Here is a 27,624-nt window from a genome sequence, read left to right as displayed (position 1 = left end):
TATCGTATCGCATTCACTATTCACTACTACAAACCCCAAGTGAAAAAGTTTATTGGGAAAATATTCAATTGAATGAAAAACTTGAAGCGATTTCCAATATCAATAAACTATTCAAATTTAATTTTATGATAAAGTTTCTTGATTATTAGTTTCGGGATAATTTGATTGTGTGCATGGAAAAATCAACCGAATTTAAGTCGACCAAAGACACCTCTATAAAATTGCGACTAAAATGACAAGTACAACAGTGAATTGAGAACCAACAATAAGGCAATCGTAATAAAGGACGCGTTGAATAAAAGTCGCAGAGATAGAGATTAACAAATTTCTAGCTCACACAAACCCTGGAAAATACTTATTCAGAAATACGTAATTTTTTAATTTCGCTTTCATTGCTACGCTATAAAAGTGACGGAGAAAATATCCACAAATAATCGGAAGCGTTGCCTACGATGAATAGTGCATAGTGCTTAAATAAAACTCCGATTTGCCACAATATTACAGGCGAGATATTTTTTATGAAGTTGTTCAGTGCAATATCATATACGACACACTAAAAAGGTAAACAAACGTCGTATATATGTCATAACTAGACTGTTATAATATTTATGAACGCTAGCTCTATGTTTATACAATCAAAGCAAAATGATTGTGACAATAGAAGGATAACATGTTGTGAGGGGTTCGATCAGATTACTTTTAAAGAGAAAAAAGGTACTTTAAAAAGGGTAAAGAAACACAACGTGAGTCTGTCTGTCTGTTCGAGTAACCTCTGCATTCTCTTCTAACACCACTCGTTTTCTTTACACACAACAACAACCTCTTGAAACCTCACACTCGTCTACCCATTTTAAACTCGTCCACCACACAAATAAGAAGCGCAATGAAAACCTACTACATGCTAGAGATGTGCAGTGAGTCGTGAGTTGTCGGGTCACGCGTGTATCACGAGTGAGTCACGTGATTCGTGAGTGAGAACTAAATTCAACCATATGATCGTGAGTGACCGTGATTTAATTGAAATTCTTCGTGAGTGAGTGAAATCCCGTTCACGACTCACGAGGAACACATGATACACGAGAAAATCACGACTCACGAGGAAATCATGATACACGAGAAAATCGCGATTATCACAATTTTTTCACAATTTTTTGCTTGCGTCTCAAATCATAGGGTATTTTAACGTATGAATTCAGGCACGCGGTCACCATTGCAAAAGTATGGAAGAAGAAGAAGAGACAATTTATGTCTATAGATGCATAAAAATGAAAACAACAAAAAAGTGGTTGTGCAGGGGTAAAACATTTTATACACATACGCTCGTAAAAATACCTCATGATTTGAGACGCTTGAAAAAGTATTCGCTTTACGCAAAAATATGTTTTCAACCGTGAGTTGTGAGTGTCTTGTGAGTCGTGATTTTCTCGTGAGTCGTGCGTGAGCATGATTGAGTAAAATTTTTCTCTCGTGAGTGTGCGTAAACGTGGTGAGTAAAATTTTTTCCCGTGAATGAAAATCCACTCACGTGCACATCTCTATTACATACTTATATATTCCCATTGTTCCACCATAACAAAAAATAAAAATTAAGTAAAAATACATATTAATTTATTAAATTTATTCTCCTTTCAACGTTTTGTCAATATTCCTTTTTTTCTTGAAAACTAAGTTTGTAGAGCCGTACCTAAATAGCAAAAAACAAACACAATGTTTGTTGTCAACTGGAGTGTTATTAAATATATATAAGGACTCGACAAAAAGAACTCAGATTCGCATTCCTAGGGTAAATGGAGATTTGAAATGATCACACGAATCCTTCTTGGACTAAAATGACCCAGAAAAATTTCTGAGCCTGGTCGGACTTGCATGGAAAGAGCAGCCAAAAATACATTTTAACCACATTTATTACACGATTTCGCTGAAATTTGGAACGCTGAGTTGTACTACCGATTTGCTGAGACTATTTTCAGTTGTTCATAGTAATTTACCAATATTTTCATGAAAAATTTGCATTTCCACAAGGCCAAAACTGCCGGAAGGAGCGTTCGAATGCTTTTGCGATGTACTGAAGAGTTCTTAACCATTGTCTTGGCTACAATATTTGTCTTAGTATTGGCTCAAAAATCTCAATGGTTTGGCTGTCATGGGCCAAAATATCTAAAAACACGTGACAAAAGTCTGAGAAATCAAAATCTGGATCACCGTAGACTTATGGTCTCGTAAAGTTTTTTACTCAGTACAATCCCAAAAATGGAACGCGAAGGGCCCTTTACTAATCGCACCATCCTAGTATGTAAATAAAAACAAGTAAAAGCGTGCTAAGTTCGGCCGGGCCGAATCTTATATACCCTCCACCATGGATCGCATTCGTCGAGTTATTTTCCCGGCATCTCTTCTTAGGCAAAACAGGATATAAGAAAAGATTTGCTCTGCTATTAGAGCGATATCAAGATATGCTCCGGTTTGGACCACAATTAAATTATATGTTGGAGACCTGTGTAAAATGTCAGCCAATTCGAATAAGAATTGCACTCTTTGTGAGCTCAAAAAGCAAAATAGAGAGATCGATTTATATGGGAGCTGTATCGGGCTATAGACCGATTCAGACCATAATAAACACGTATGTTGATGGTCATGAAAGAATCCGTCGTACAAAATTTCAGGCAAATCGGATAATAATTGCGACCTCTAGAGGCTCAAGAAGTCAAGATCCCAGATCGGTTTATATGGCAGCTGCATCAGGTTATGAACCGACTTGTATTTTATTTGACATAGTGGTTGAAAGTAACAATAAAAAACGTCTTGCGAAATTTCAGCCAAATCGGATAGGAATTGCGCCCTCTAGAAGCTCAATAAGTCAAGTCCCCAGATCTGTTCATATGACAGCTATATCAGGTTATGAACCGATTTGAACTATACTTTGCACAGTTGTTGGATATCATAACAAAATACTACGTGTCAAAATTCATTCAAATCGGATAGGAATTGCGCCCTCTAGAGGCTCAAGAAGTCAAGACCCAAGATCGGTTTTTATGATAGCTATATAAGGTTATGGACCGATTTGAACCATACTTGGCACAGTTGTTGGATATCATAACAAAACACGTCGTGCAAAATTTCATCCCAATCGGATAAGAATTGCGCACTCTAGAGGTTCAAGAAGTCAAAACCCAAGATCGGTTTATATGGCAGCTATATCAGGTTATAAACCGATTTTAACCATACTTGGCACAGTTGTTGGATATCATAACAAAACACGTCGTGCAAAATTTCTTCCCAATCGGATAAGAATTTCGCTCTCTAGAGGCTCAAGAAGTCAAGACCCAAGATCGGTTTATATGGCAGCTATATCAGGTTATAAACCGATTTGAACAATACTTGGCACAGTTGTTGGATATCATAACAAAACACGTTGTGCAAAATTTCATCTAAATCGGATAAGAATTGCGCACTCTAGAGGCTCAAGAAGTCAAGACCCAAGATCGGTTTATATGGCAGCTATATCAGGTTATAAACCGATTTGAACCATACTTGCCGCAGTTGTTGGATATAGTAACAAAACACGTCGTGCAAAATTTCATTCCAATTGGATAAGAATTGCGCACTCTAGAGGCTCAAGAAGTCAAGACCCAAGATCGGTTTATATGGCAGCTATATCAGGTTATGGACCGATTTTAACCGTACTTGGCACAGTTATTGGATATCATAACAAAACACGTCGTGCAAAATTTCATTTCAATCGGATAAAAATTGCGCACTCTAGAGGCTCAAGAAGTCAAGACCCAAGATCGGTTTATATGGCAGCTATATCAAAACATGTACCGATATGGCCCATTAACAATACCAACCGACCTACACTAATAAGAAGTATTTGTGCAAAATTTAAAGCGGCTAGCTTTACTCCTTCGGAAGTTAGCGTGCTTTCGACAGACAGACGGACGGGCGGACGGACGGACAGACGGACGGACATGGCTAGATCGACATAAAATTTCACGACGATCAAGAATATATATACTTTATGGGGTCTCAGACGAATATTTCGAGTAGTTACAATCAGAATGACGAAATTAGTATACCCCCCATCTTATGGTGGAGGGTATAAAAACGAAAACTGAAAAAATTGAGGTCTCTCTAGTAATTTGGTCATAACTTCAAAGGTTGCCAAAAGTTGCAGCTAAAATTTAGCATGTTGTATCGTAAGACCACCATTGACATTGGTGTAAAATATCAATGGGGACTTCAAGGGGGAACCCTTCTTGAATCTCAATTATACTCAATTATATATATCTTATATATAAAATCAATTGGTGTTTGTTTGTATGTTTGTGTGCTCCTTATAGACTTAGAAACGGCTGAACCGATTTTCTTGAAATTTTCACAGATGGTGCATAATGACCCCGTGGTGAAAATAGGGTATTACATTTTTTGATATCTGAAGGGGGAGGGGGGCGGACCCTTACCCTTACCCTAATTTTCAGACACGCCAGATCTCGGAGATGGGTAGTGCGATTCAAGCGAAATTTTGTGTGCTCTCATATAGTACCCTAAAAATAAAAAATTGGTATCCAAATTTCGGATGGGGTACCTAGGGGGGCTGCCCCACCCTTAAACCTCCCAAACATATATTTGGGTCAATCACGGCAATATAGGACTCAAATGAAAGGTATTTAGAATAAGAAAAAGGTATCTGATATCCAATTGTCGGACCAAGTGCTAGGGGGACCACCCCAAGCCCCAAAACACCCCTAAATCGGACATATTTACCGACCATGGCAATATGGGACTCAAATGAAAGATATTTGCGAGTAGAATAAGAATCTGATATCCAAATGTGGGACCACGTTTCTGGGGGTGCACCCCTCCCCAAACTGGACTTATTTACTGACCATGGGAATATGGGGCTTAAATAAAAGGTATTTGAATGTAGAATACGAATCTGATATCCAAATATAGCACCAAGTGTTCGGGAGGCCGTCTCTCACCAAAAACAATCCCCAAAGAGGACAAATTGACGACCATAGCAATATGGGGCTCAAATGAAAGGTCTTCGGGAGTAAAGCACGAATTTTATATCAATATTCGGGAAAATTGTCTATGGGGCCACCCCACCCCCACAGCACCCCCCATATAGTAAGTATTTTCTGACTATTGCAATATGAGGCTCAAATAAGAGTGTTTTTAAAGTGGAACACGAATCCGATATATATTCTCAAGGCCAACTCACTGAGTGCCCGCCCATCCCCCAAAACACCCACCAAGTCGGTAATGTTTGCCGACTATGGAAATATATGGCTAAAATTAAAGGTATGTGGGAGTAGGCCACGTACCTGATATCAACATTAGGAGCCAATTGTCTAGCGGACGTCCCACCACCAAAACAAACCCCAAATGGGACGTATTTGCTCACCAAGACAATTTGGTTTTTAAAGAGAGTGGAACTAAATATTCATAGTTTTTAGGGTCAATACCCCAAACTGGACATATTTGCTGACTTTTGCAATAAGGAGTTTAAATGAGATTAGAAAACGAATTTGATATCCAATTTTGAGGGCAATGCCAATATGGAGTTCAAATAAATGATATATAGATATATGAGAATAGAGCACGTTGCTGATATATTTTCCGGGCTTAGTGTTTGGGGGACCACCCCAATCCCCAAAACATCCCTTAATCGGGCATATTTACCGACCATGTCAATGTGGAGCTTAAATGAAAGGAATTGGGGGGTAGAGCAAGAATTGCTACCCATTTTCGTGACCAATTTTCTGGGGGTCTACCCCTTTCCCAAAATATCCCACAAACAGCAATTTTTTAGTGACCATCGCAATATGGGGCTCAAATAAACGTATTTGGGAGTAGAATACGAATTTGATATCCAAATGTAGGGTCATGTATTTTGGGCATCACCCCTTTCCCAAAACACCCTCAAAGGAATATAATTTTCCGACCATACCAGTATGTGGCTCAAATGAAAGGTATTTGAGATTAGAAAACAAATTTGATAACCTATTTTGGGGTCATGTGTTTGGGGGACGCCTCATCCTGTAAATTCCTCTTAAGCCCATGACAATATGGGGTTTAAATAAATGTTATTTGAAAGAAGAGCACGACCACCTCACCCCCGAAAACACCCCTAAATCAGATATCATGAGAATATCGGTCTGAAATAAAGTATTTTAAGAATGGACCTTACATCCAAACTTAAATTCGTAGACCAATAAAGATCATATGGGATTCCGATAAAGGCACTTATATTGTTAAACTGTTTGTCAAGCGATACACACATACTATTTTCGTACCATGGTATTTCACTAAAAGCTCTTTAATTGTCGAAAATAAATATTCCAAGGAAAATTTTTTTGCATATGAAGTAAAAGAAGGCGCAGCGAAGCGGGCCCGGGTCAGCTAGTATTTATATATATACTCAAGTTAATACATTTCTTTTCAGTATCCATTATAAATTTTGTCAATATAAATTTGATTTATTTTTTCTAATATTATATTGTTTTCACTTCACTTTTGCACCTACCTCATGTGTAAAATCAATTAACTACATGTTCTGTCTCTTGGTGCTGTTCTTCAAGAGCTTCGTTAGAATAAGTCAATCACATGGATACTTTCGAGGTGCTTAACCTCTTAAGAGTTAATGTATGTATATGCGGTACCAAATATTAGACTTTAATTTTTTGAATTTTGGCCAACGGCAGCGACCACTGTGCGCTGTTGTTGTTGTTGTAGTAGCATTGGGTGGTACACTGAGGCGGCATCCCCTGCCGATGAAGGAATTCATCGGGTCAATCTGGTACATACAACCGGTTGCCATGGGATTGCCTGTACACTGTGCACTGTAGTTATTGTTTTATAATGGGTTGCGTCCGCAAAAAGTGTCCATTTCCCAGTCGATTTATTTATTTAACAAATAGTACAATAATATGCCCAAAAATATCAATTAATCAAAATTTTGAATCATGTATTATAAAGATGTATGTACATTCAAACATATCTAGCAAAAAAATGTTTTCTTGGTTCCCCAACCATAATGCACATACATTTTCAATATGAGTAAATTATTATTGAAGAGCAAAAAGAGAGTAAATCCTGATAAGCGACAAAATAAATAACTTGCTCTGTTTATGGAATGCTTTACATAATACTAAAGATATAACTATTAAAGTGTTCCAACAATTTCAGACGAAATACATTTTTAGAATGCGAAAACATACGCAATGCTAAAGGCAAAATGTTCCAACACTTAGCAATCCTTACAAGATACGATCTCATGTAGATTATATTTCGGATTCTTGGAATAGATATCTGTGGGTTCCGTGTCGATCTACTGAAAACAAATCTACTAACTAGAGTAATAGGTGTATTGATAGTGTTATAGAAGAGACGCAATAAATGAATCTTTACAAAGTCAGAAAAAGAACATCCAAGCCACTCACATATTCCGAAATATGATCACGACGACGAACGTTACGAACAAAACGCACTATGTTGTTGTTGTAGTAACAGTGTGTGGTACATTGAGCACTATAGTATTCACTAGTGGCCTAATTGCAGTAATATTTTCGTCAACAGTAGCTGAAAATACCTCTGGACCATACAATATCTGCGACATTAGAACACTATGTGCTATAGTACGCCTAACGGAAAGAGGCATAAAAATTCCAGCTGAATAAATCCTTCTTAATGAGCTGCATATTCTACAAGAAACTGCGTCAATATGTGATCTGAACGTAGGTTACGAATCAATAAGAAGACCTAAGCATTTCATCCTATCAACAAAGGTTATGCCACTGTTTGCAATGGCTATATTAATATTCAGATTTAGGTTATGTTGATCCGGTTACCCAAACATGATTGCCTTAGACTTGGAAGAAGTATTCGTCAAAGAGTTATAACGTGTCCAACGTAGTACGTCTTCCAATGTGCTGTTTATGATATTTTCTAACAACAAAATCGAAATGCGGTTGGAGGAATATAGTTAATAAAACACATCATCAGCTTAAAGGAATAGTTCACACGACCTCAAACAAATACCAGCAAACACCGCCACCTCTAGAACAGCAATCATTACGGACAATGCTATATAACTACTGCGCTGTATGAAACGTTTTCAGCTAGTCAAGTTTCAGATACAGCAAATGCATCGAAAATATTGTCACCTAAAACAACTTTGATTTCATCTAGTTTTAAAGCAATACTTCTACAGTTCCAATGAGCTATGTGAAACTGATTACGTAATGGATGAAGAATAGATTTGAAATAACCACTGTCACTGACTATCGGACCTAAATTATTGCTATGAGTAATAATATAAAGAAAAAAAATATTAAGAATTAAATCCATTAAAAATTTCAATTTTTAAATTACATCGTACATCGACTGGTCAGATCAAATGAGATCAAAAAAAGTTGTACAAAACTAAACGTTAAACAAAAAAAATGTAAAAATCAGATGATTGGAAACAAACAAATTATAAATTTACAAAAGGGGAAAAATACATTTTAAGGGTAAACTCCATTAAGTAGTTTCTCGCACTGCTGGTAATCACATTTCACCTTTTTGCCATCAGTCAGGGTTAGTAACGCAATCGGTTTATCAGCATTTCTTAGCTTGAACTTACTTATAACTTTAACACGGCGCAGCTTTATGCTGAGCATATTCAGTTTACTTGCAAGGGATTGTTGTTGTTGTTGTAGCAGTTTATTGTGTTCTATCTTTCGTCTGCTTGATTCTGTTGAGTGTCAAGACCCAGGAGGGGGTGCGTCCACAGGGATCTGGGTCTGAGTCGAGTGGGTCTGACCAAGCAGTTAAACAGGTGACGTGTATCGGGCGGTCCCTGGTTACAATCGGGACATACATCTTGCATGTCGGCATCAATCCCTGCTCTGTAGAAGTTGAAGCGGCTGCATCTGCCGGAACGTAATTGAGCCAGAATTACTCTGGTTTGCCGGGGGAGGTCAATTTCTTCAAGTGCAATGGGAGGCGGTCGTTCTCCAAAGACTACATGCACCCGGTAGCCATTTACCGCATCTGCTACCGCGTCTGCATAAATGTTGTCTAGGCCTGCTTGATATGCCGCTTGATTTAGAGGTTTTCTCTCGTAGCGCTGAATCTCACGCTCTAGATCATGTAGATCTACCTTAAGGCTTCTGTGCGGTGGATATCTATCCACAAGATGATAATTTGGATGGTCTCTTCGATAACAGCCCAAAAGTTATTGCATGTAGTTATGTCTTCGCACTGGTAGGATCTTTGTCTCCTGATGGAGGTGGTCCAGATTAGAACTAAGGAGACAGCCCGTCGCAGTTCGGAGAGCGGCATTCTGACAGATCTGAATATTATTCCACTGCGTGTCACAAAGTTGACGAGACCACACTGCGTTGCTTAACTTACCACAGACCGGCCAATTGCTTTGTACGTGGTCAACAAGGTTTCTTTGTCTGCACCCCAAGTGCTGTCAGCGAGTGACTTGAGGACCTTGTTTCTACTTTTGACTTTATTGCATATTGCTGTGACATGTGGGGAGAATGTGTAAGAGCTGTCAAATGTGACGCCAAGTATTTTGGGACACTTGATGGTCGGAATCATTTCTCCATCGACCATCACAGTCAGCTCAGTATTCACCCTAAGATTTGGTGGCAGCTATCTTCAGATTTCTTGCAGCGAAATATGAGGCAAGTTCTTTGAGGTAGACGTTAAACCCAACGCAGATTGTCAACAATAGGTGGGGGCCTGATGCCATGATCGTACAATCGTCCGCATATGATACGATCTCTATGCCGTCTGGAGGGGGTGGAATGGAGGATAGGTAGAGGTTGAACAGTGCCGGAGATATCACCCAACCTTGGGGAACTCCCTGTTTCGTTTACGATGCTTCGACTTCTTATCCCTAAATTTCACAAATTTCTGGCGACCACACAGATAATTCGCGACCCAGCGTTTCAGGCCTGTCTGGAGCGACGTGTTGGCGATATCCCCAAATAATTTGGCATGGCATGCCTTTGATAGGTCCAGTGCCATGAGGACCGTCCTGTCACATGGCCTGGGCTGATTGAAGCCACGACAAATGTGTGCGGTGATGGCATGCAAAGCTGTTGTTGTGCAATGCAGTCTTCGAAATCCATGTGAATGGATATTCTCCAACGAGGCTCGGTAGGAGTAATGCCTCAAGCGTCTTTGCCACTGGTGAGAGAACGGAGATCGGTCTGTACGACTTCCCCAAACTCGGGTCCTTTCCAGTCTTCAGTAGCGAGATCACTTTGTCAATTTTCCAGACATCGGTAACTATAAGAGTGTTCAAAGACAAGTTGAGGACAGTAATAAGGTACTCAACTCCAGGTGAATCCAGATTCTTCAGCATCAATGTAGAGATTCCGTCGGGGCCCAGCGCCTTGGATGATTTGGCGCCATGGATGATATTCGTAGCTTCGCCCACGGTAAATTGTGATGGCTGTTCATCGGCTCGGATATCACGAATACGGCGAATGGCTCTCCTCCTTGCCCAGTCACTCTCGAGATGCACAATAAATTGACGGTTGATCAACCTGGCGCATCTCTTCGGATCGGTCACGGCTATTTCACCAAAAGTGACTAAGGTCCTGTCATCCCGTCTACCGGGGTTCGAGAGTGACTTAAGTGAGAGTGACCACTAGCACATCCGAGGGGGGGTGGCAGTTCACTGAAGCGGCGATTGGTATGCTCTCTGAAGCCAGCCCGAATGGGCTTCTTTTGATTGATAAACGTTCGGCGCTCAAAGGTTATGAAGTCGGGTGGTCGGTCGATTGTGAGAATTATGGGGAGGTGGTCTGACCCCAAAGAGATGACGTCACTCAGGAGATCAGGGGATGCAATAGAGATGTCTCGCGAGCTGCTGCACCTTCTCGTTATCCTAGTGGGGGCATCCTCATTCATCGTGCAAAACTTGGAGCTTTCACAGAGTGAAATCGTAACCCCAAAGTGTTTAGCAAGTTCAACCAACACTTCAGCACGATTCTTTAAACCGCTGGGAATTCCATGAATTACAATATCCGCCCTGTTCAGTTTTCGGTAAAGGGCATTTGTTACGAGAGCATAAGTTTTATTAGCAACAAAAGTTTCAGCATTTTAATGATTTTATCACATGCCATAATGTCTGATTTAATTTCTTTAATGCATGAACCAACTCACTCTTAAGCTCCGCGAACATATCGGCAAAAATTTGTTTCAACGTAACATGCGCGTCATTATTCTTGCGAACAAAGGCATCAAATTTGGTATTTAGAATTATTTTCAAGACATTTGGAACAAACAAATGATAAAGATGTATGCTCTCTTAAAGCAGCGACACCAACATCCACACAGGCCACATGGTACCAAGGATTGCATTATTTGCATAAAATTTCGCCTGATGTTTTGGAGACTTTTGTATGGCAAACACCACATTGATCCTTCTTTTTAGCAGGCATATGCTTGTAATTTTATTCGAAAATAATTATCAAATAAAATTTATAAAATTTTCACAAATATGGCGCCACACTGGAATTCAGCTAAATATTGTTTATTGCACGGCGTATTTAATAAGGTGACCGCATCGGCGAATTGCTACAACAAAGCTTCTTTTTTGGAAACTTGATATGCCAAAATTTGTAAACAGGGCAAAGAAAATTCGATTCGCCCTGAAATTTAAAATTTTCGGCAAAATTGCTTCTACCAATCAGAGAAAAAAGAAAGAAGTTTATTAATTTTTGAGTATCGAGCGAGAAAACACATATTCAAAAACTTCCAATTAGTTCCAGAGGCTTTAACCACACAACTGGCTGGTACCTTGATGTCCGATCTGTGTGGTGTTCATTGCTGCCACGAGAAGCTGAGCTGCGAGCTACCGGGTGCGTCCACAGGTTGCGGATTGTCGAATGCTTCATACTGAGTAGCTGCAACGGCAGTCGCGGACAATCAGCGGTATCGAGCGGAGAGTCTCAGTGAGAGGCCGGGCGGCACCAACTCTCGCATAAATACTGAGTGTCTATGTTGTTCGATATGACAAGGAGGGTTATAGGCGCCTTTAAATAGCCAATGGCCACCCTGTTCCCGCGGCGATCGGTCCTTTGGAACCGAACGAGCTTGCTCACCTACAGGAGCCTGACGAGGATCGCCACGTCCACATGAAAATGTGGCTACAACGAAAACAACCCACAAAAGCACCAAGATGGCAGTTTTAAATAGTTTTCATAAGGTTATTGCAGCCGTAAATAGCTACAAAGGGAATGCTTACTAATGCTTCAAATAGGAAGATTGTGATTAGAGCTCAATCATCACAATGAGGGGTTGTGTACCCCTTTTTGGCTCTTTTATATCTGTTGGCTACGAGGATAACGTTGTCATCATGGTGTGTAGCCTTTCAGAGTGCATATAGTATGCTGGCAAAATACTAGGTAACTTGGTATGTTCAGAGCACCTCTCCTAGACGTGATGGAGCTGCCGCTCTCGCTACTGCATGTCATGAAAAGTCATTGCAATGCCAGGACTTTGACCTTGCGCTAGTCCCTTGACGGACTTAAGCTTGCTTTGTGGAGATAAGGAGGAGTCATAGACGGTTTTGCACCTATTGTGAGACTGCCCTGAAATTGCGAGAGTAGATGCAGGATTATGGCTACACAAAAACTTATTAAATTTTATCAGTGTTCTTCTTAGCTTTTTGTATCTATCAGTTCCCTGAGTGGAACTGATATTGAATGAGGTTGCTAGACGCATGCCATTATATACCCTAAGTTTAAAACCCATACCAGCAGCAAACAAGATTTATAAAATACTTATTTTGAAGTTTATATTCTTGTACGGCGAATTCAAAAATGAGTTGACATATCAAATTCTCTCAGCTGGGTTGATGCGACCACCTGATAAATACGCCTTGGTTTATTGAATTCAGGCAAAGAACGACAGGAACTGCAGCAACAATTTAATAGCAAGGAAATTGTGATGTAAATATCCAGAAACTGTTGCTAATTCAACTCTCCCGAGTGAAATTTTACTTATATCTTACAATTTAATAAATATGGATGAGTACAACTGAAGCGAACTATGATTTTTAGTATAAAAACATTAGAATGATCAGCTGATAAAAAACACGCATCTTCCAATCCCATGGCAGCCGGTTGTACGCACCGGATTGACCTGATGGAATTCTCATCGGCAAGGGCTGCCGCCTCAGTGTACGTGTTCGTCTTTTTTCGTCATGGGAGAGGCACATCCCGGAGTGCCTTCTCCGTACGCTTCTGGTCCGTGCCGGGATTGAAAAGAACCCCGGACCCTGGTTCTGTTCGGTTTGCCAGAACCGCCTTCATCATCGGTCGGTGTCGGTGAGGTGTAACCGGTGCTTGGAGTGGGTACATTTCCGTTCTTGCTCTGGCCTAACTTCGCTACGGGATTATAGTCATACTGGCTATGTCGCTAGGTGCTGTGCGAACATAGCCAGCAGTGGGTCACAAGCGTCGCCGTCGTCGCCTTCGGCGTCCTCGTCGTCGGACTATGTGACCCCCCCGACCTCTCCCGTACGGCAATTTATGCAACGACAGCACCCTAGCCCTACTATTGCCAGGCCAGTGCGGGGAAGTGTATCGTTCTTGCAGTTAAACTGCAACGGACTGCGTGGCAAGATTGATGAGATCGTAGATTTTATGAGTCGGAAGAGCATATCGGTCGCAGCGATCCAGGAGACAAAGCTGACCAACACCTGCAGCTTGCACAGTTGTCACGGTTACAATGTGCTACGTAAGGAATGGAGGTGGGGGATTGGCCTTCGTTATACACCATTCCGTGCAGTATAGACCTATCTCGCCTGCGCTTGACGCTAGTGACCCATACATGGAATGTATGGGGGTAGCAGTCAGGTCTGGTACTGCCGAGATGGAGATATACAACGTGTATATACCGCCGGTTGGTAGCTGTGTCCCGATTAATGGCCAGGCTTACAACCCCGACGTAAGTGGGTTGCTATCTGGTCATAATCGTCTGGTTCTGGGGGATTTTAATGTGCATCACACGACATGGCATTCTCCCCTAGGTAACGACCAGCGTGGCATAGCTTTGGCAGAGCAGATAGATAGCTCCACGTTTTGCACGGCGAATGAGGATGCCCCCAATAGGATTACGAGGAGGTGCAGCAGCTCGCCAGACATCTCAATTACATCCCCTGGTCTCCTGAGTGACGTATCCTGGCAAGCCGTCATCTCTTTGGGGTCAGACCACCTCCCCATAATTCTCACCATCGACCGACCACCCGACTTCATAACCTCTGAGCGCCGGACGTTCATCAATATAAGAAGGCCGATTGGACTGGCTTCAGAGAGTATACCAATCGCCGCTTCAATGAACTGCCAACCCCCTCTGATGTGCTTGTGGCCGAGAGGAAATTCCGAGACATCATCAACGCAGAAGCCGCTCGCTTTATACCAGCCGGTCGAATACCACAAGTGCGACCCAATTTCCAGACGCAAGCAGTGGTACTCGCAGACGATTGTACGATAATGGCATCAGGCCCCCACCCATTGATGACATCTGCGATAGGTTGAACGTCTACCTTAACGAGCTTGCCTCATATTTTGCTGCAAGGAATCTGAAGATATCCGCCACCAAATCTTCAGCCACACTGTTCACTACAAATACGCGTGAGGTGAATTCTGAGCTGACTGTGATGGTCGATGGAGAATTGATTCCGACCATCAAGTGTCCCAAAATACTTGGCGTCACATTTGACAGCTCCTACACTTTCTCCCCACATGTCACAGCAATCTGCAATAAAGTCAAAAGTAGAAACAAGGTCCTCAAGTCACTCGCTGGCAGCACTTGGGGTGCAGACAAAGAAACCTTGTTGACCACGTAGATCTACATGATCTAGAGCGTGAGGTTCAGCGCTACAAGAGAGAACCTCTAGATCAAGCGGCATATCAAGCGGGTCTGAACAACATTCATGCAGACACGGTAGCAGACGCGTAAATTGGCTACCGGGTGAACGTAGTCCTTGGAGAACGACCGCCACCCATTGCACTCGAAGAAATCGACCTCCCCCGGAAAACCATAGTAGTTCTGGCTCAATTACGTTCCGGCAGATGCAGCCGCCTCAATTCCCACAGATCTAGGATTGATGCCGACGTGCAAGATGTATGTCCCGATTGTAACCATGGACCGCACGATACACGTCACCTGTTTAACTGCCCGGCCAGACCCACTCGACTCAGTCCTTGGTAATGTAGTCCTTGGAGAACAACCGCCTCCCATTGCTCCTGAAGAAATTGATCTCCCCCGGCAAACCAGAGTAATTCTGGCTCAATTACGTCAGATGCAGCCGCCTCAACTCATACAGAGCAAGGATTGATGCCGGCGTGCAAGATGTGTGTCCCGATTGTAACCAGGGACCGCACGATACACGTCACCTGTTTAACTTCCCGGCCAGACTCGACTCAGACCCAGATTCTTGTGGACGCACCCCATCTTAGTCGCGGAGTTCCTGGGTCTTGACACTTAACAGAATCCAGCAGACGAAAGATAGAACACAATAAACTGCTACAACAACAACAACGCATCTTCTCCGATTTGACAAAAATGTTGCACGTGGTGTGTCGTTATGACTTCTAAAAACCTTGCCAAACATTTTCCAAATCGGTCTATTTTAAAACGTTCAAACTGTTTTGGGTAAACGAGTCGTGATTGTATATGGACCGAATCTGTTGGTATCTGGTTTTTGGATACAATGGTTAGGTTAAGGCTGGTACGTACAGGGTAGCTGATACAAAGTGTAACCAATTTAAACGATCACATTGTTTTTCTTATGAAATATTTGTTATTGATTAAAATGACACTAATTTATGGAAGTTTCGGAATCCATTCACTTTTGCTAGCTATGACCACCTTTTGACCAATCCCATGGCAGCCGGTTGTACGAACCGTATTGACCCTTTGAGATTCTTCATAGGCAAGGATTGCCTTCACGACCTAGTCGGCAACATAGAGGTTCTCTCGCTGTCAAGGAATATACAATGGTAGCATTTCTTGACATTGAAGGTGGTTTTAATAATGTAAAACCGACGTCAATGATGAAGGAATTGGAGTTTCTGGACATCAACTGTACCGTAAGAAAGTTTATTAATAACTTACTTACTAAAAAATGCATTACGGCAGGCTTGGGATCTGTGGATCCTAAAAAGATGGGTCAACAGAGAAACACCTTAAGGAGGTGTACTGTTTCCTCTACTTTGGAATATAGCCATTAACAATATATTATTGTCTCTGGAAGAAAAAGGTGTAAAAGTGGACGCGTATGCTGATGGCGTGGCAATCGCGGTTAGGGGAAAGTTTCCCAGCACTCTTAGAGATATACTTCAGGAAGCTTGTTGTTGTTGTTGCTGTAGCAGTGTATTGTACACCGAGGCGGCAGCTCTTGCCGATGAAAGATTCCATCGGGGCAATCCGGTACGTACAACCGGCTGCCATGGGATTGTTCTGGTTCTGATTGTTCTGAAGCTCTACGTGCAACAGCGAAATGTGCTACCGAAAGTGGTCTAGGTATAAATCCGTGGAAGACAGAAGTAGTTCATTTCAGCAGGAGATACAAGTTACCTACAGTGGAACCTGTCTCCTTGGGAGGAGAGAATGTTCCATTTACAGAAAGCGCAAAATACCTGGGTGTTTGGCTGGTCAAGAAATTGAACTTTAAATCCAACATTTTGGAAAGGGCAAGAAAGTCCACTCTTGCTCTAAACACCTGCAAGAGAGCCATTGGTTAAAGTTGGGGGTGTCATGCATTGGGTATATACTGCAGTTGTCAGACCTATAATGCTATATGGTGTTGTGGTCTGGTGGACGGCGCCTCAAAAGTCCACCTACTGCTCAATACTTACCGGGATTCAAAGGATGGCTTGTTTGTTCATCACAGCCGCATTGAGGACGACACCGTCTGATGCACTGAATTTAATCCTACACCTTATGCCTCTGTACATTGTGGCTAGACAAATTGCAGCCACCACTGCCTTGAGGTTAAGGGAGCTTTCTCATTGGCCATGTGGCGGCTACGGACAATGTGTTATCCTTGATACCATATCCGATGTTCCAGGTAGTGTGGATTACACCCTATTCGAGCCGCTTTTTGATAAAAAGTACTGTACCACTATTCCTGATAGAAGCGATTGAAACTACGATACCCAGGCCCAAGAGTAGGATGTGAGCATTCCAAAACTATGGGGCCTAATATAGACTTGAAGAGGTCTACTGCTTTGCTGTCATTGGCTAGAACAGACATCTCAGTCATTGTGTCCGTCATGACAGGTCACTGTCTAATAGGAAAACATGCTGACAAACTGAAGGTTCCCACCAACGACTTTTGCAGAAGCTGTGAGGACATCGAAGAAGAAGAGACTATAGAACACCTTCTGTGTGTGTGTCCCACACTAGCAGTCAGAAGGAGTTCCACATTAGGTTCTCTTTTCTTTGAGAACCTGCCGATGCGAACATTCGCTAGTTATTGGGCTCTTTAAAGCAATCTGGATGGTTCAACGATAGGAACTAGAAGGCATCTTCCTTCTTCTATTCCTGTGATATCACAATGGACGCAAACGTCTGAGTGAGTCTGATGGCAGACTTCCACTTAAACCTAACCTAACTTAACCTAGCCTGTCATCCTTCATGCTGTGGACTTTTGGGAGGTTGATAGAAACATATGTCAGATCCCTGATAGAAACATAGCAAAGATCCCTGGAGATCGCCTGTCGCGGTAGCAGCATGTATACGGTAAGGACAAATCCACTCAAACAGCCCTTCACATAGAGGTTCTCTCGTTGTCAATGAATATACAATGGTAGCATTTCTTGACATTGAAGGTACTTTCAATAGTGTAAAACCGACGTCAATCATGAAGAATTTGGAATTTCTGAGCATCAACTCTACCGGAAGAAGTTTATTAATAACTTACTAAAAGATGCGTTACGGCAGGCTTGGGATCTGTGGATCTAAAAAGATGGGTCAGCAGAGGAACACCTCAGGGAGGTGTACTGTCTCCTCTACTTTGGAATATAGCCATTAACAATATATTATTGTCTAGCGTATCAAAGGCATGCACAAAACCATTCATTGGTGACTGTTTTTGCTGAACTCGTGAACGCAAGACGACTGAAGGGCGAGTCATTGAAGACAGAGTAAAATGAACAAGTTGCTGTTCAGTAGATAATTTTGAAAGACAACCACCATTCAGCCTTTGGGAATATTTTTATCTCGATTTATCGCCGCTACAGTGAGATATGAGAAATAACTCGCGGTTGTTGTTGTTGTAGCAGTTTGTTGTGTTCTATCTTTCGTCTGCTTTATTCTATTGAGTGTCCAGATCCGCGAACTTTGCTGTTAAGATGGGGTGCGTCCAGAGGGATCTGGGTCTGAGTCGAGTGGGTCTGGCTTGGCAGTTAAACAGGTGCCGTGTGGTCCCTGGTCACAGTCGGCACATACATCTTGCAATCCTTGCTCTGTAGGAATTGAGGCGGAACGTAATTGAGCCAGAACTACTCTGGTGTGCCGGGGGAGGTCAATTTGTTCAGTTGCAACTGGAGGTGGTCATTCTCCAAGGACGACATTCACCCGGTAGCTATTTACCGCAGCTGCTACCGTGTCTGCATGAATGTTGTTTAGACCCGCATAATATGCCATTGTTTCCCTCATGACAGGAAAACATGCTGGCATGACAGGAAGGTTGCCAGTAACGACTTTTACCGAAGCTGTGAAGCCATCGAGGAAGAAGAGACTATGGAACATCTGCTTTGTGTATCCGCTAAGCTTCTCGAGATAACTAAGAAAACTACACAGATTGGAGCTCAAAGTTCCAGCCTGCGTGATGCTCATAGTCATCCCGTGCCGGGATATTGTAGTTCCAATGGGTTCTATCGGGTATAGTGGCACAGTACTTTTCATCAAAAAGTGTCTCAGGCAATATGTAATCCATACTGGCTGGAACATCGGCGATTGTATCAAGGATTGCACTGGCTCACAGAAGTGGTCGCAGCAATTCGTCTAGCCACAATGTCTACAGGCATTGGGGGTAGCATTAAATTCAGCGCATCAGATGGTGTCGTCCTCAGTGCGGTTGTGATGCACACACAAGCCATCCTTTGGATCCGGTTGAGTATTGAACAGTGGGTGGACTTTCGAAGCGCCGTCCACCAGACCACAACACCATATAGCATTATATTGGGTTGCCCAAAAAGTAATTGCGGATTTTTCATATAGTCGGCGTTGACAAATTTTTTCACAGCTTGTGACTCTGTAATTGCATTCTTTCTTCTGTCAGTTATCAGCTGTTACTTTTAGCTTGCTTTAAAAAAAAAGTGTAAAAAAGTATGTTTGATTAAAGTTCATTCTAAGTTTTATTAAAAATGCATTTACTTTCTTTTAAAAAATCCGCAATTACTTTTTGGACAACCCAATAGATCTGACAACTGCAGTATATGCCCAGTGCATGACACGCGTTTTAAGCCCCCACTTTTGCCAATAGCTCTCTTTCCAAAATGGTGGCTTTGAAGTTCAATTGCCTGTCCAGCAAAACACCCACGACATAACCTAAAGGCTGACAAACCGTTCTGTTCCATTTTAATAGAATAAAATCTGAAAAAAATGTTTGCCAGCAACACAGTCAGAAGAAAATTAAAGCTACTATGATATAAAATATTATGATAAAATCAAAGTGAATGTTCAGTATACAACAGACACCATCCACTTTATCTTATTTCCATTTTCTGGGTCAATCCGGCACGTACAGGCGGCTGCCATGGGATTGATCATATTGAGGTTGTGCTAAACATTTTTATTTATATAGCGTGACCAAATCAATTGTATGATTTTATTCAAAAATCTTTTTTTATTTTGTTGTCTTTCAGATGATATAAAGGATCTCCATATACAATTTTCGCATGCCACTTAGAAAATAGGATCGCCCTAAACTAATTAAAATATAAAATAGTCAACAACTAACTTAAAAGGAAACTGCCAAATCACAGACTCTGTTTTTTGTAATAACCAAAAGTAAACTCAGCCATTGTCAACATAAGGTTGAACGCAAGAAACATCCCTAGCAAGGCACCACAATACATTACCAAAGTCCAATGTCTAATAAAATAAATAAAATAAAGCGTGAAATACCAACAGTAACAGCAACTGGCAACAGCAACGCCAGCAACACATCGGCCAACACATCATCGTCATCTAGCTCATCGCTATCGTCCGCAGGGGGCGGTGATGTCGGTATGTCTACCGATCTAACGTCGCTGTTTGAATGTCCCGTATGCTTTGATTATGTCTTGCCACCAATACTGCAATGTTCTAGTGGTCATTTGGTCTGTGTCTCGTGCCGTTCGAAGCTTACCTGCTGCCCAACATGTCGTGGTCCGCTGGCCAATATCCGCAACCTGGCCATGGAGAAAGTGGCTTCAAATGTCAAGTTTCCTTGCAAGCATTCGGGCTACGGCTGCACTGCCTCCCTACTATATACTGAAAAAACCGAACATGAAGAGACCTGCGAATGCCGACCATACTTGTGTCCATGCCCAGGTGCCTCGTGTAAATGGCAAGGACCACTTGATCTAGTCATGCAACACCTAATGATGTCCCACAAAAGTATTACCACACTACAGGGTGAAGACATCGTCTTTTTAGCAACAGACATCAATCTACCAGGCGCCGTTGATTGGGTAATGATGCAGTCGTGCTTCGGTCACCACTTTATGCTGGTACTCGAAAAGCAAGAGAAGTACGATGGCCATCAGCAGTTCTTCGCCATCGTTCAACTCATCGGGTCACGAAAGGAGGCCGAAAATTTCGTGTATCGCTTGGAATTGAATGGCAATCGACGACGTTTAACCTGGGAAGCAATGCCCCGCTCCATACACGAGGGTGTGGCCTCAGCCATTCATAACTCCGATTGTTTGGTGTTTGACACATCAATTGCACAACTGTTTGCGGACAATGGTAATTTGGGCATAAATGTCACCATCTCCATTGTATAATAGCAATAACATTCGATCATCGAGGATCGCCGAGTGAGAGATGAATAATCGTGTTACAAGGCATAAGAAAAACAAAAACAAAAATATAATTTACATGATTGGTCAATGGTCATAATGATAAAAGATCACCAATCAATTGCATTATTTGCTATAGATCGATGGTAAAAAAGAACGTTTCTAAAACGTCACCTTTATGTTAGTTTTATATAGATATTTTCTTAATTTGCATGGGGACATAATGTTGTCACATAGGGGAAAACAGTTTGTTTTTTTTTTTTTGTTTTGGCAAAGAGAGGGACTTGTCAGGAATGTGAATTTTCCCACACATATGTATTTGCATGGACGTTATTAAATCGAAATAAGTATGGTGTTTATTGCCGAACTGTAAATGGCATACAAATTGAATGGTTTTTGTTTTTTTTATGTTTTACTTTATACAAAAGACAATTATTAATACAAAATTTTAGGAAGTAAAACATCCTGGAAAATGGCCGACTGTAATGCAATTCAACGCATTTGTCAGTTCGAGAAAACCGTTAACTTGTTAGAGTAAAGTATATCATATAGGCGAGTCATTGAATAAAGTGGTCCTAACAACAAATTTTAGTGGCATCGGCATTTTTCAAATCTTCGGATAATAACCAGACTGACTTAAGCTAATTTTCTAATTTCTTTGTATAAAGCTGCTGAAAAAAACGCAAAAGCATACATTGGCATTTTTAACATAATTTACCGAGTATATTAGGAAAAGGGCGTTTTTTTTTTGCTTTACTTTACAGATCCATTTTCCAGATAACGCTCACAATTCGGTAACAGTTTGAATACATGATTTTATGATGTTTATTGGAGTTGTTGTTGTAGTTGTTGTAGCAGTGTATTGTACACTGAGACGGCAGCCCTTGCCGATGAAGGACTTCATCGGGTCAATCCGGTACGTACAACCGGCTGCCTTGGGATTGTTTATTGGAGTCTAAATTATACCAAATTTCCTTTTTCAATGGGAACGTCAGTGGTTCTGTATTGTTTTTGTATCCTCCACCATAGGATAAGGGGTATACGAATTTCGTCATTCTGTTTGTAACGCCTCGAAATATGCGTCTGAGACCCTATAAAGTATATATATATTCTTGATCGTCATGTCGTCAAGTCGATCTAGCCATTTCCGTCCGTCCGTCCGTCCGTCCGTCTGTCTGTCGAAAGCACACTTACTTTCGAAGGAGTAAAGCTAGGCGCTTGAAATTTGTACATGGGCCAAATCGGTCCGTGAAATTTTGCACATGGCGTGAAATTTTGCACATGGTGTTTTGGTATCACTTTCAACAACTGTTAAGTACGATTCAAATCGGTTCATAATCTGGCAAAGCTGTCATATAAACCGATCTTGGATCTTGAATTCTTGAGCCAATAGAGCGCGCAATCCTCATCCGATTTGGCTGAAATTTTGCATAAGGTGTTTTGTTATGACTTCCAATGACTGTGCTAAGTATGGCGCAAATCGATACATAACCTGATATAGCTGTCATATAAACCGATCTGGGATCTTGACTTCTTGAGCATCTAGAGGGCGCAATTCTCATCTGATTTGGCAGACATTTTGTACAACGGCTTCTCTCATCACCTACAACATACGTGTTCAATATGGTCTGAATCGATCAATAGCTTGACACAGCTCCCATCTAAAGCCCCGACAAGGCTCAAATCTTATCCGAGTGAACTGAAATATTATACAATGACTTCTGCAATGTTCAGCAAGCATTTATTTGTGGTCCAAATCGGACTATAACTTGATATAACTCGTATTGTACAACAGTTCTTATTCAATAGTCTTTGTTTGCCTAAAAAGAGATACCGCGCATAGAACTCGACAAATGCGATCCATGGTGGAGGGTATGTAGGATTCGGCCCGGCCGAACTTAGTACGCTCTTGCTTGTTTTAGGTTTATAGAGCGAATAAGGCTGTTATTAATGCTTTGCTATCATTCAGTGTCGGCCGTATTCACAAAACTTAATGAAGCCTTAAAATAGGGGTTTTTTTTGACAGTTCTATAAAGGAAATCAAAGTCAAATGAAATTATTCCAAAGCTAAGTTTAGGCTCTGTGATGATCGGTGTTAGTTTATGGATTGGTTTCATCTCTGTTTATTTCCAGGCCTACTTAAGCAAATTCGTCGGCACAGGTTGTTTGCTGAAATGTGTGCTGCCTCTTTTTTTTAAACCAATTTTTATGATTGGATCGGAGAGGTTCTTCCCTATTTTAAATGATGATCGAGTTGCAGTAGTCAAAGACAAAGGGAGGGCGAAGATAGGTTTTTATTGGTCTTTTCACAGATCTGGTGTAATGTGAATAACAAACAGGTCGACTTATTGCATCCTAATTCCCATATAATTCGCACCGAAAGAGGGTTATTTACCAGTTACAGCATATAAGTAACACGATAGGCTTACAGTTGCTTCTATTGTATATATATATAACAGTCCTAATGGCAAGGCATTCTTGCTTTTTGGGTGTATTCTTTTGTTAATATTATGAAAAAAAAAATTATATAAATAACAAGTAAGAGCGTGCTAAGTTCGGCCGGGCCGAATCTTATATACCCTCCACCATGGATCGCATTTGTCGAGTTCTTTCCCGGCATCTCTTCTTAGGCAAAAAAAAAGGATTTAAGAAAAGATTTGCTATGCTATTAGAGCGATATTAAGATAGGGTCCGGTTTGGACCACAATTAAATTATATTTATGTTGGAGACCTGTGTAAAATGTCAGCAAATTCGAATAAGAATTGCGCTCTTTGTGGGCTCAAGAAGTAAAATAGAGAGATCGATTTATATGGGAGCTGTGTCGGGCTATAGACCGATTCAGACCTTAATAAACATGTATGTTGATGATCATGAGAGAATCCGTCGTACATAATTTAAGGCAAATCGGATAATATTTGCGACCTCTAGAGGCTCAAGAAGTCAAGATCCAAGATCAATTTATATGACAGCTATATCAGGTTATGAACCGATTTAAACCTTATTTGACACATTTATTGAAAGTAAGAATAGAATACGTCATGCCAAATGTATTCTTTCCTATCAGCCAAATCGGATAGGAATTGCGCCCTCTAGAAGCTCAATAAGTTAAGTCCCCAGATCTGTTTATATGACAGCTATATCAGGTTATGAACCGATTTGAATCATACTTGGCACAGATGTTGGATATCATAACAAAACACTTCGTGCAAAAATTCATTCAAATTGGATAAGAATTGCGCACTCTAGAGGTTCAAGAAGTCAAGACCCAAGATCGATTTATATGGCAGCTATATCAGGTTATAGACCGATTTGAACCATACTTGGCACAGTTGTTGGATATCATAACAAAACAGGTCGTGCCAAAATTCATTCAAATCGGATAAGAATTGCGCCCTCTGGAGGCTCAAGAAGTCAAGACCCAAGATCGGTTTATATGGCAGCTATATCAAAACATGGACCGATATGGCCTATTTACAATACCAACCGACCTACACTAATAAGAAGTATTTGTGCAAAACTTCAAGCGGCTAGCTTTACTCCTTCGGAAGTTAGCGTGCTTTCGACAGACAGACGGACGGACGGACGGACAGACGGACGGACATGGCTAGATCGACATAAAATTTAACGACGATCAAGAATATATATACTTTATGGGGTCTAAGACGAATATTTCGAGTAGTTACAATCAGAATGACGAAATTAGTATACCCCCCATCTTATGGTGGAGGGTATAAAAACTTAAACGGCAATGTCGTTAGAATTGTCAACGGCAACCTTGAGAACTAGCCCCAAGTCAAATGGGAATGTCTGGATTTTTTAAATTGCCACAATTTAATTTGCGGTGTTGATGTATGATATGTTGGTCATTTTCCAGGAGTATAGCATAAAAGCATGTAATTTATTTTATTTTATAAATAATTACGCAAATTTGTTTTGTTTGCTTAAAAATTAACAGCTGATGTTTTTTGTTTTTTTTTTTTTTTGGTATGGAAAATTCGCTTTCCTGCGGCACTATTGTTTGTGCAGTGTTTTCTACATTTTTTGAAGTGTAATATTTAAATTCGGTGTGTGTAGCTCCATGTCCAAAATTAGTTTATGTTCTTTTCTATTAATTTTTAGTCACTGCTTTCTGTACCCCTTCCAAAATGAACTGATACCCATAATACTAGTTTGCTGAGTTGCAAACACATTTGAACAAAATTAATAGTTAAGTATATAAAAGATCCTGCGCTGAAGAAGCAAAACTTCTTGGTCTATCAAATATTTCTCTGAAAACATCGATTGTTTGGTCGTTGAACATCAGAATATTATGTTCAAAACTGCAAGGCCAATTCATTGAAAGTTGACGATTTTCCAAACCCATTCGGCCCTTAGCACAATCAGACCTTTTAATATATCGGTAATGATTTTTAAAAATGCATACCAAAGGGTCTACATTGTATTTAGGATTTTTGAATTTATGTGGGTTCAGGAATAATTGCCCTGATGTTAAAATTCTCCTAAAGGAGTGCCTTTGTTTTCTTAACCACGGTGCTTTAGTATCCCCAATGGAAAAATCCCAATTTGTTTTCAGAGAAGAGTTTTTGTTTTTAAAAAAATGTTGACCACTCTAAAATGGGGGAATAAATTACAGAACAATTCCCCAGAGCTAGACATCTTCAATTCGCAGCGGCATGCTGGTTACCTATAGATATATTAATTTAGGCACACCCACCAAATTCGTAAAGACTAAATTCTTTTGTACAATTTCTTATTTTCAGAAATGACAATTCAAAATAAAAATAAAAAAAATATTTTTAAGATATTTCTTTAATTCGTATGCTAAAGTCAATGTTTGTTACAAAGCTTGAATGCAAACATTTATGTTCTATTATGTATAAGAAGACCTATTTTGTTTTAAGTTGTGATAAACATTTTTGTGGCCCATGAGCCGAGGCCAAGGTCTAGATTTATTTAAAAAGAAAATACTCTACGTGTTTTTTTTTTTGGAAATTTTACAAGCGTAAAACAATTATTTTGTAATTTATTTGCATTGATAAAAGTTTAGCCACTTTTTCATTTGATCAATCGAGTCCTGTCTGGTCAGTGTAATAATTTTGTTTTTTTTTGTAAACATCTGTCTGTCTGTTTATTTCTCCCTCTTATATATATATATATGTATATATATAGTGTCCTTCCTCGAATATGTTAAAATCACACAAACCCTTCTTACAATTTAGTGTCTACAAAAATGTTCTATTTAAATCAACGGTTTGCAAATATGTTTACAAAACAAAAAGGCCGAAGAATTGTGGTCCCGCATTGGCCACAATTCTAATAGAAGTCGCCGGAAAAGGAAAAAAAGGCATATTTACAATATTCATTATACTAAGTATGTATGTATTCGTTTGTATGTGTACTACTATATGCGGAGTACACGAACAAGAAAACAACAACAACAAAATATACATGAAAATATATATTTTACATAGGTTAGTTGATCTCTAAAATAATATTAATAATACAATGATAATTACAGTAATAAAAACAAAAGCGCATAAAAAACATTCAGTGGTGTTTGTTTTTTTTCCGAAGCACAAACAAAAATGTTAGGGGCAACGCTATATAAATTCTAATCTGGCATTAACGTCAGCGACAAGGATGCATGTACATATTGTTCGTTTTCTACTACTACCCACGTCAGGCGGAGCGCCACTTTTCCGCTAGGTTCAAGTTTCTCTATTGTCTTGTGAAATGAAGATTCTTGAATTGTTTTGTTTCAACTAAAGAGTAGTCTTTTACTCAACAATAAAAGCACAACAACTGTCGACGAGGACGGTGAACAAGCAGTTTAAAATCGTTTCAGCATGTGCAACGAGCGAATTGAAAAATTATTGGCTGAACAGCAATCAGCAATGCAAACGCAATTGTTGCAACAATGGCCAAGGGCCGCAGAATGCTGCTGGTGTTGCAACAAGTCCACGCACTTCCACAGCAGCACTAATGAAATGTCTCGCACACTCAATGGCGGACTTTGTCTATGAACCCGAAAGTGGATTAATTTTTCAGACATGTTGCAGCCGCCATGTACATGTTTTCGAATAAGGAAACACACTTTTTGGAAGACCAGGATAAAGTTGCCTTGTTGTGTAGAAAAATGTCCAACGCTGTTCACGAAAGACTCAGGAATTACGTGCTGCCAAAGAATCCAATGGACATGTCCTTAAAAAGGTCTCTCAACGTTACAAGTTCTTGCAAATTAGCAAATTCGACGGCGAAGACTGTAAAGAATACGCAGGCAGAGTGAATTTACAATGCAAACTCTTTAAGCAACGGGATATGCATGTGGATCAATAGAAATGCTTGATATATGCCTTGGGTCTAAAATCCAGCAGGGATTGTGACATCTGCTGACGCTTATTGAAGCTGCTGGATGAAGCCAAGGATTCAACAACACTTGACTCATTAGTTGACGAAACGCAGAGAATTTTGGATTTAAAATGGACAACACGCTTATTGAACGCCAGACTAAGAGCAATCCCATGGCAGCCGGTTGTACGCACCGGATTGACCCGATGGAACAATCATCGGCAACAGCTGCCGCCTCAG

The 27,624-nt window shown here is 40.6% G+C and overlaps 2 protein-coding genes across 3 annotated transcripts in view; one reads left to right on the top strand and one right to left on the bottom strand.

The window, feature by feature from the left end:
* LOC106092179 (E3 ubiquitin-protein ligase sina) lies at positions 1-26,582 on the top strand. Of its 2 annotated transcripts, none has more exons than XM_013258950.2 (2): positions 1-561; positions 19,896-26,582. In XM_013258950.2, the coding sequence occupies exon 2, from the start codon at positions 20,121-20,123 to the stop codon at positions 21,018-21,020; it is 900 nt and encodes a 299-aa protein (XP_013114404.1). In that variant the 5' UTR covers positions 1-561; positions 19,896-20,120; the 3' UTR covers positions 21,021-26,582. The 2 variants fall into 2 exon arrangements, with proteins under 2 accessions (XP_013114404.1, XP_013114405.1); XM_013258951.2 differs by lacking the exon at positions 1-561 and adding an exon at positions 1,343-1,486.
* LOC106092178 (opsin Rh3) overlaps positions 1-27,624 on the bottom strand; it is a 65,876-nt gene that overhangs the window by 3,242 nt on the left and 35,010 nt on the right. The gene's annotated exons all lie outside the window — the stretch shown is intronic.

The sequence above is a fragment of the Stomoxys calcitrans genome, chromosome 1, assembly GCF_963082655.1.
Source record: "Stomoxys calcitrans chromosome 1, idStoCalc2.1, whole genome shotgun sequence".
NCBI lineage: Eukaryota > Metazoa > Arthropoda > Insecta > Diptera > Muscidae > Stomoxys > Stomoxys calcitrans.
The sequence above is the reverse complement of the archived record's forward strand: the minus strand, read 5'-3'. Positions and strand labels throughout refer to the sequence as shown.

Coding starts and splice junctions, on each gene's coding strand:
- LOC106092179 (XM_013258950.2), top strand. CDS start 20,121: ATGTCTAATAAAATAAATAAAATAAAGCGTGAAATACCAACAGTAACA.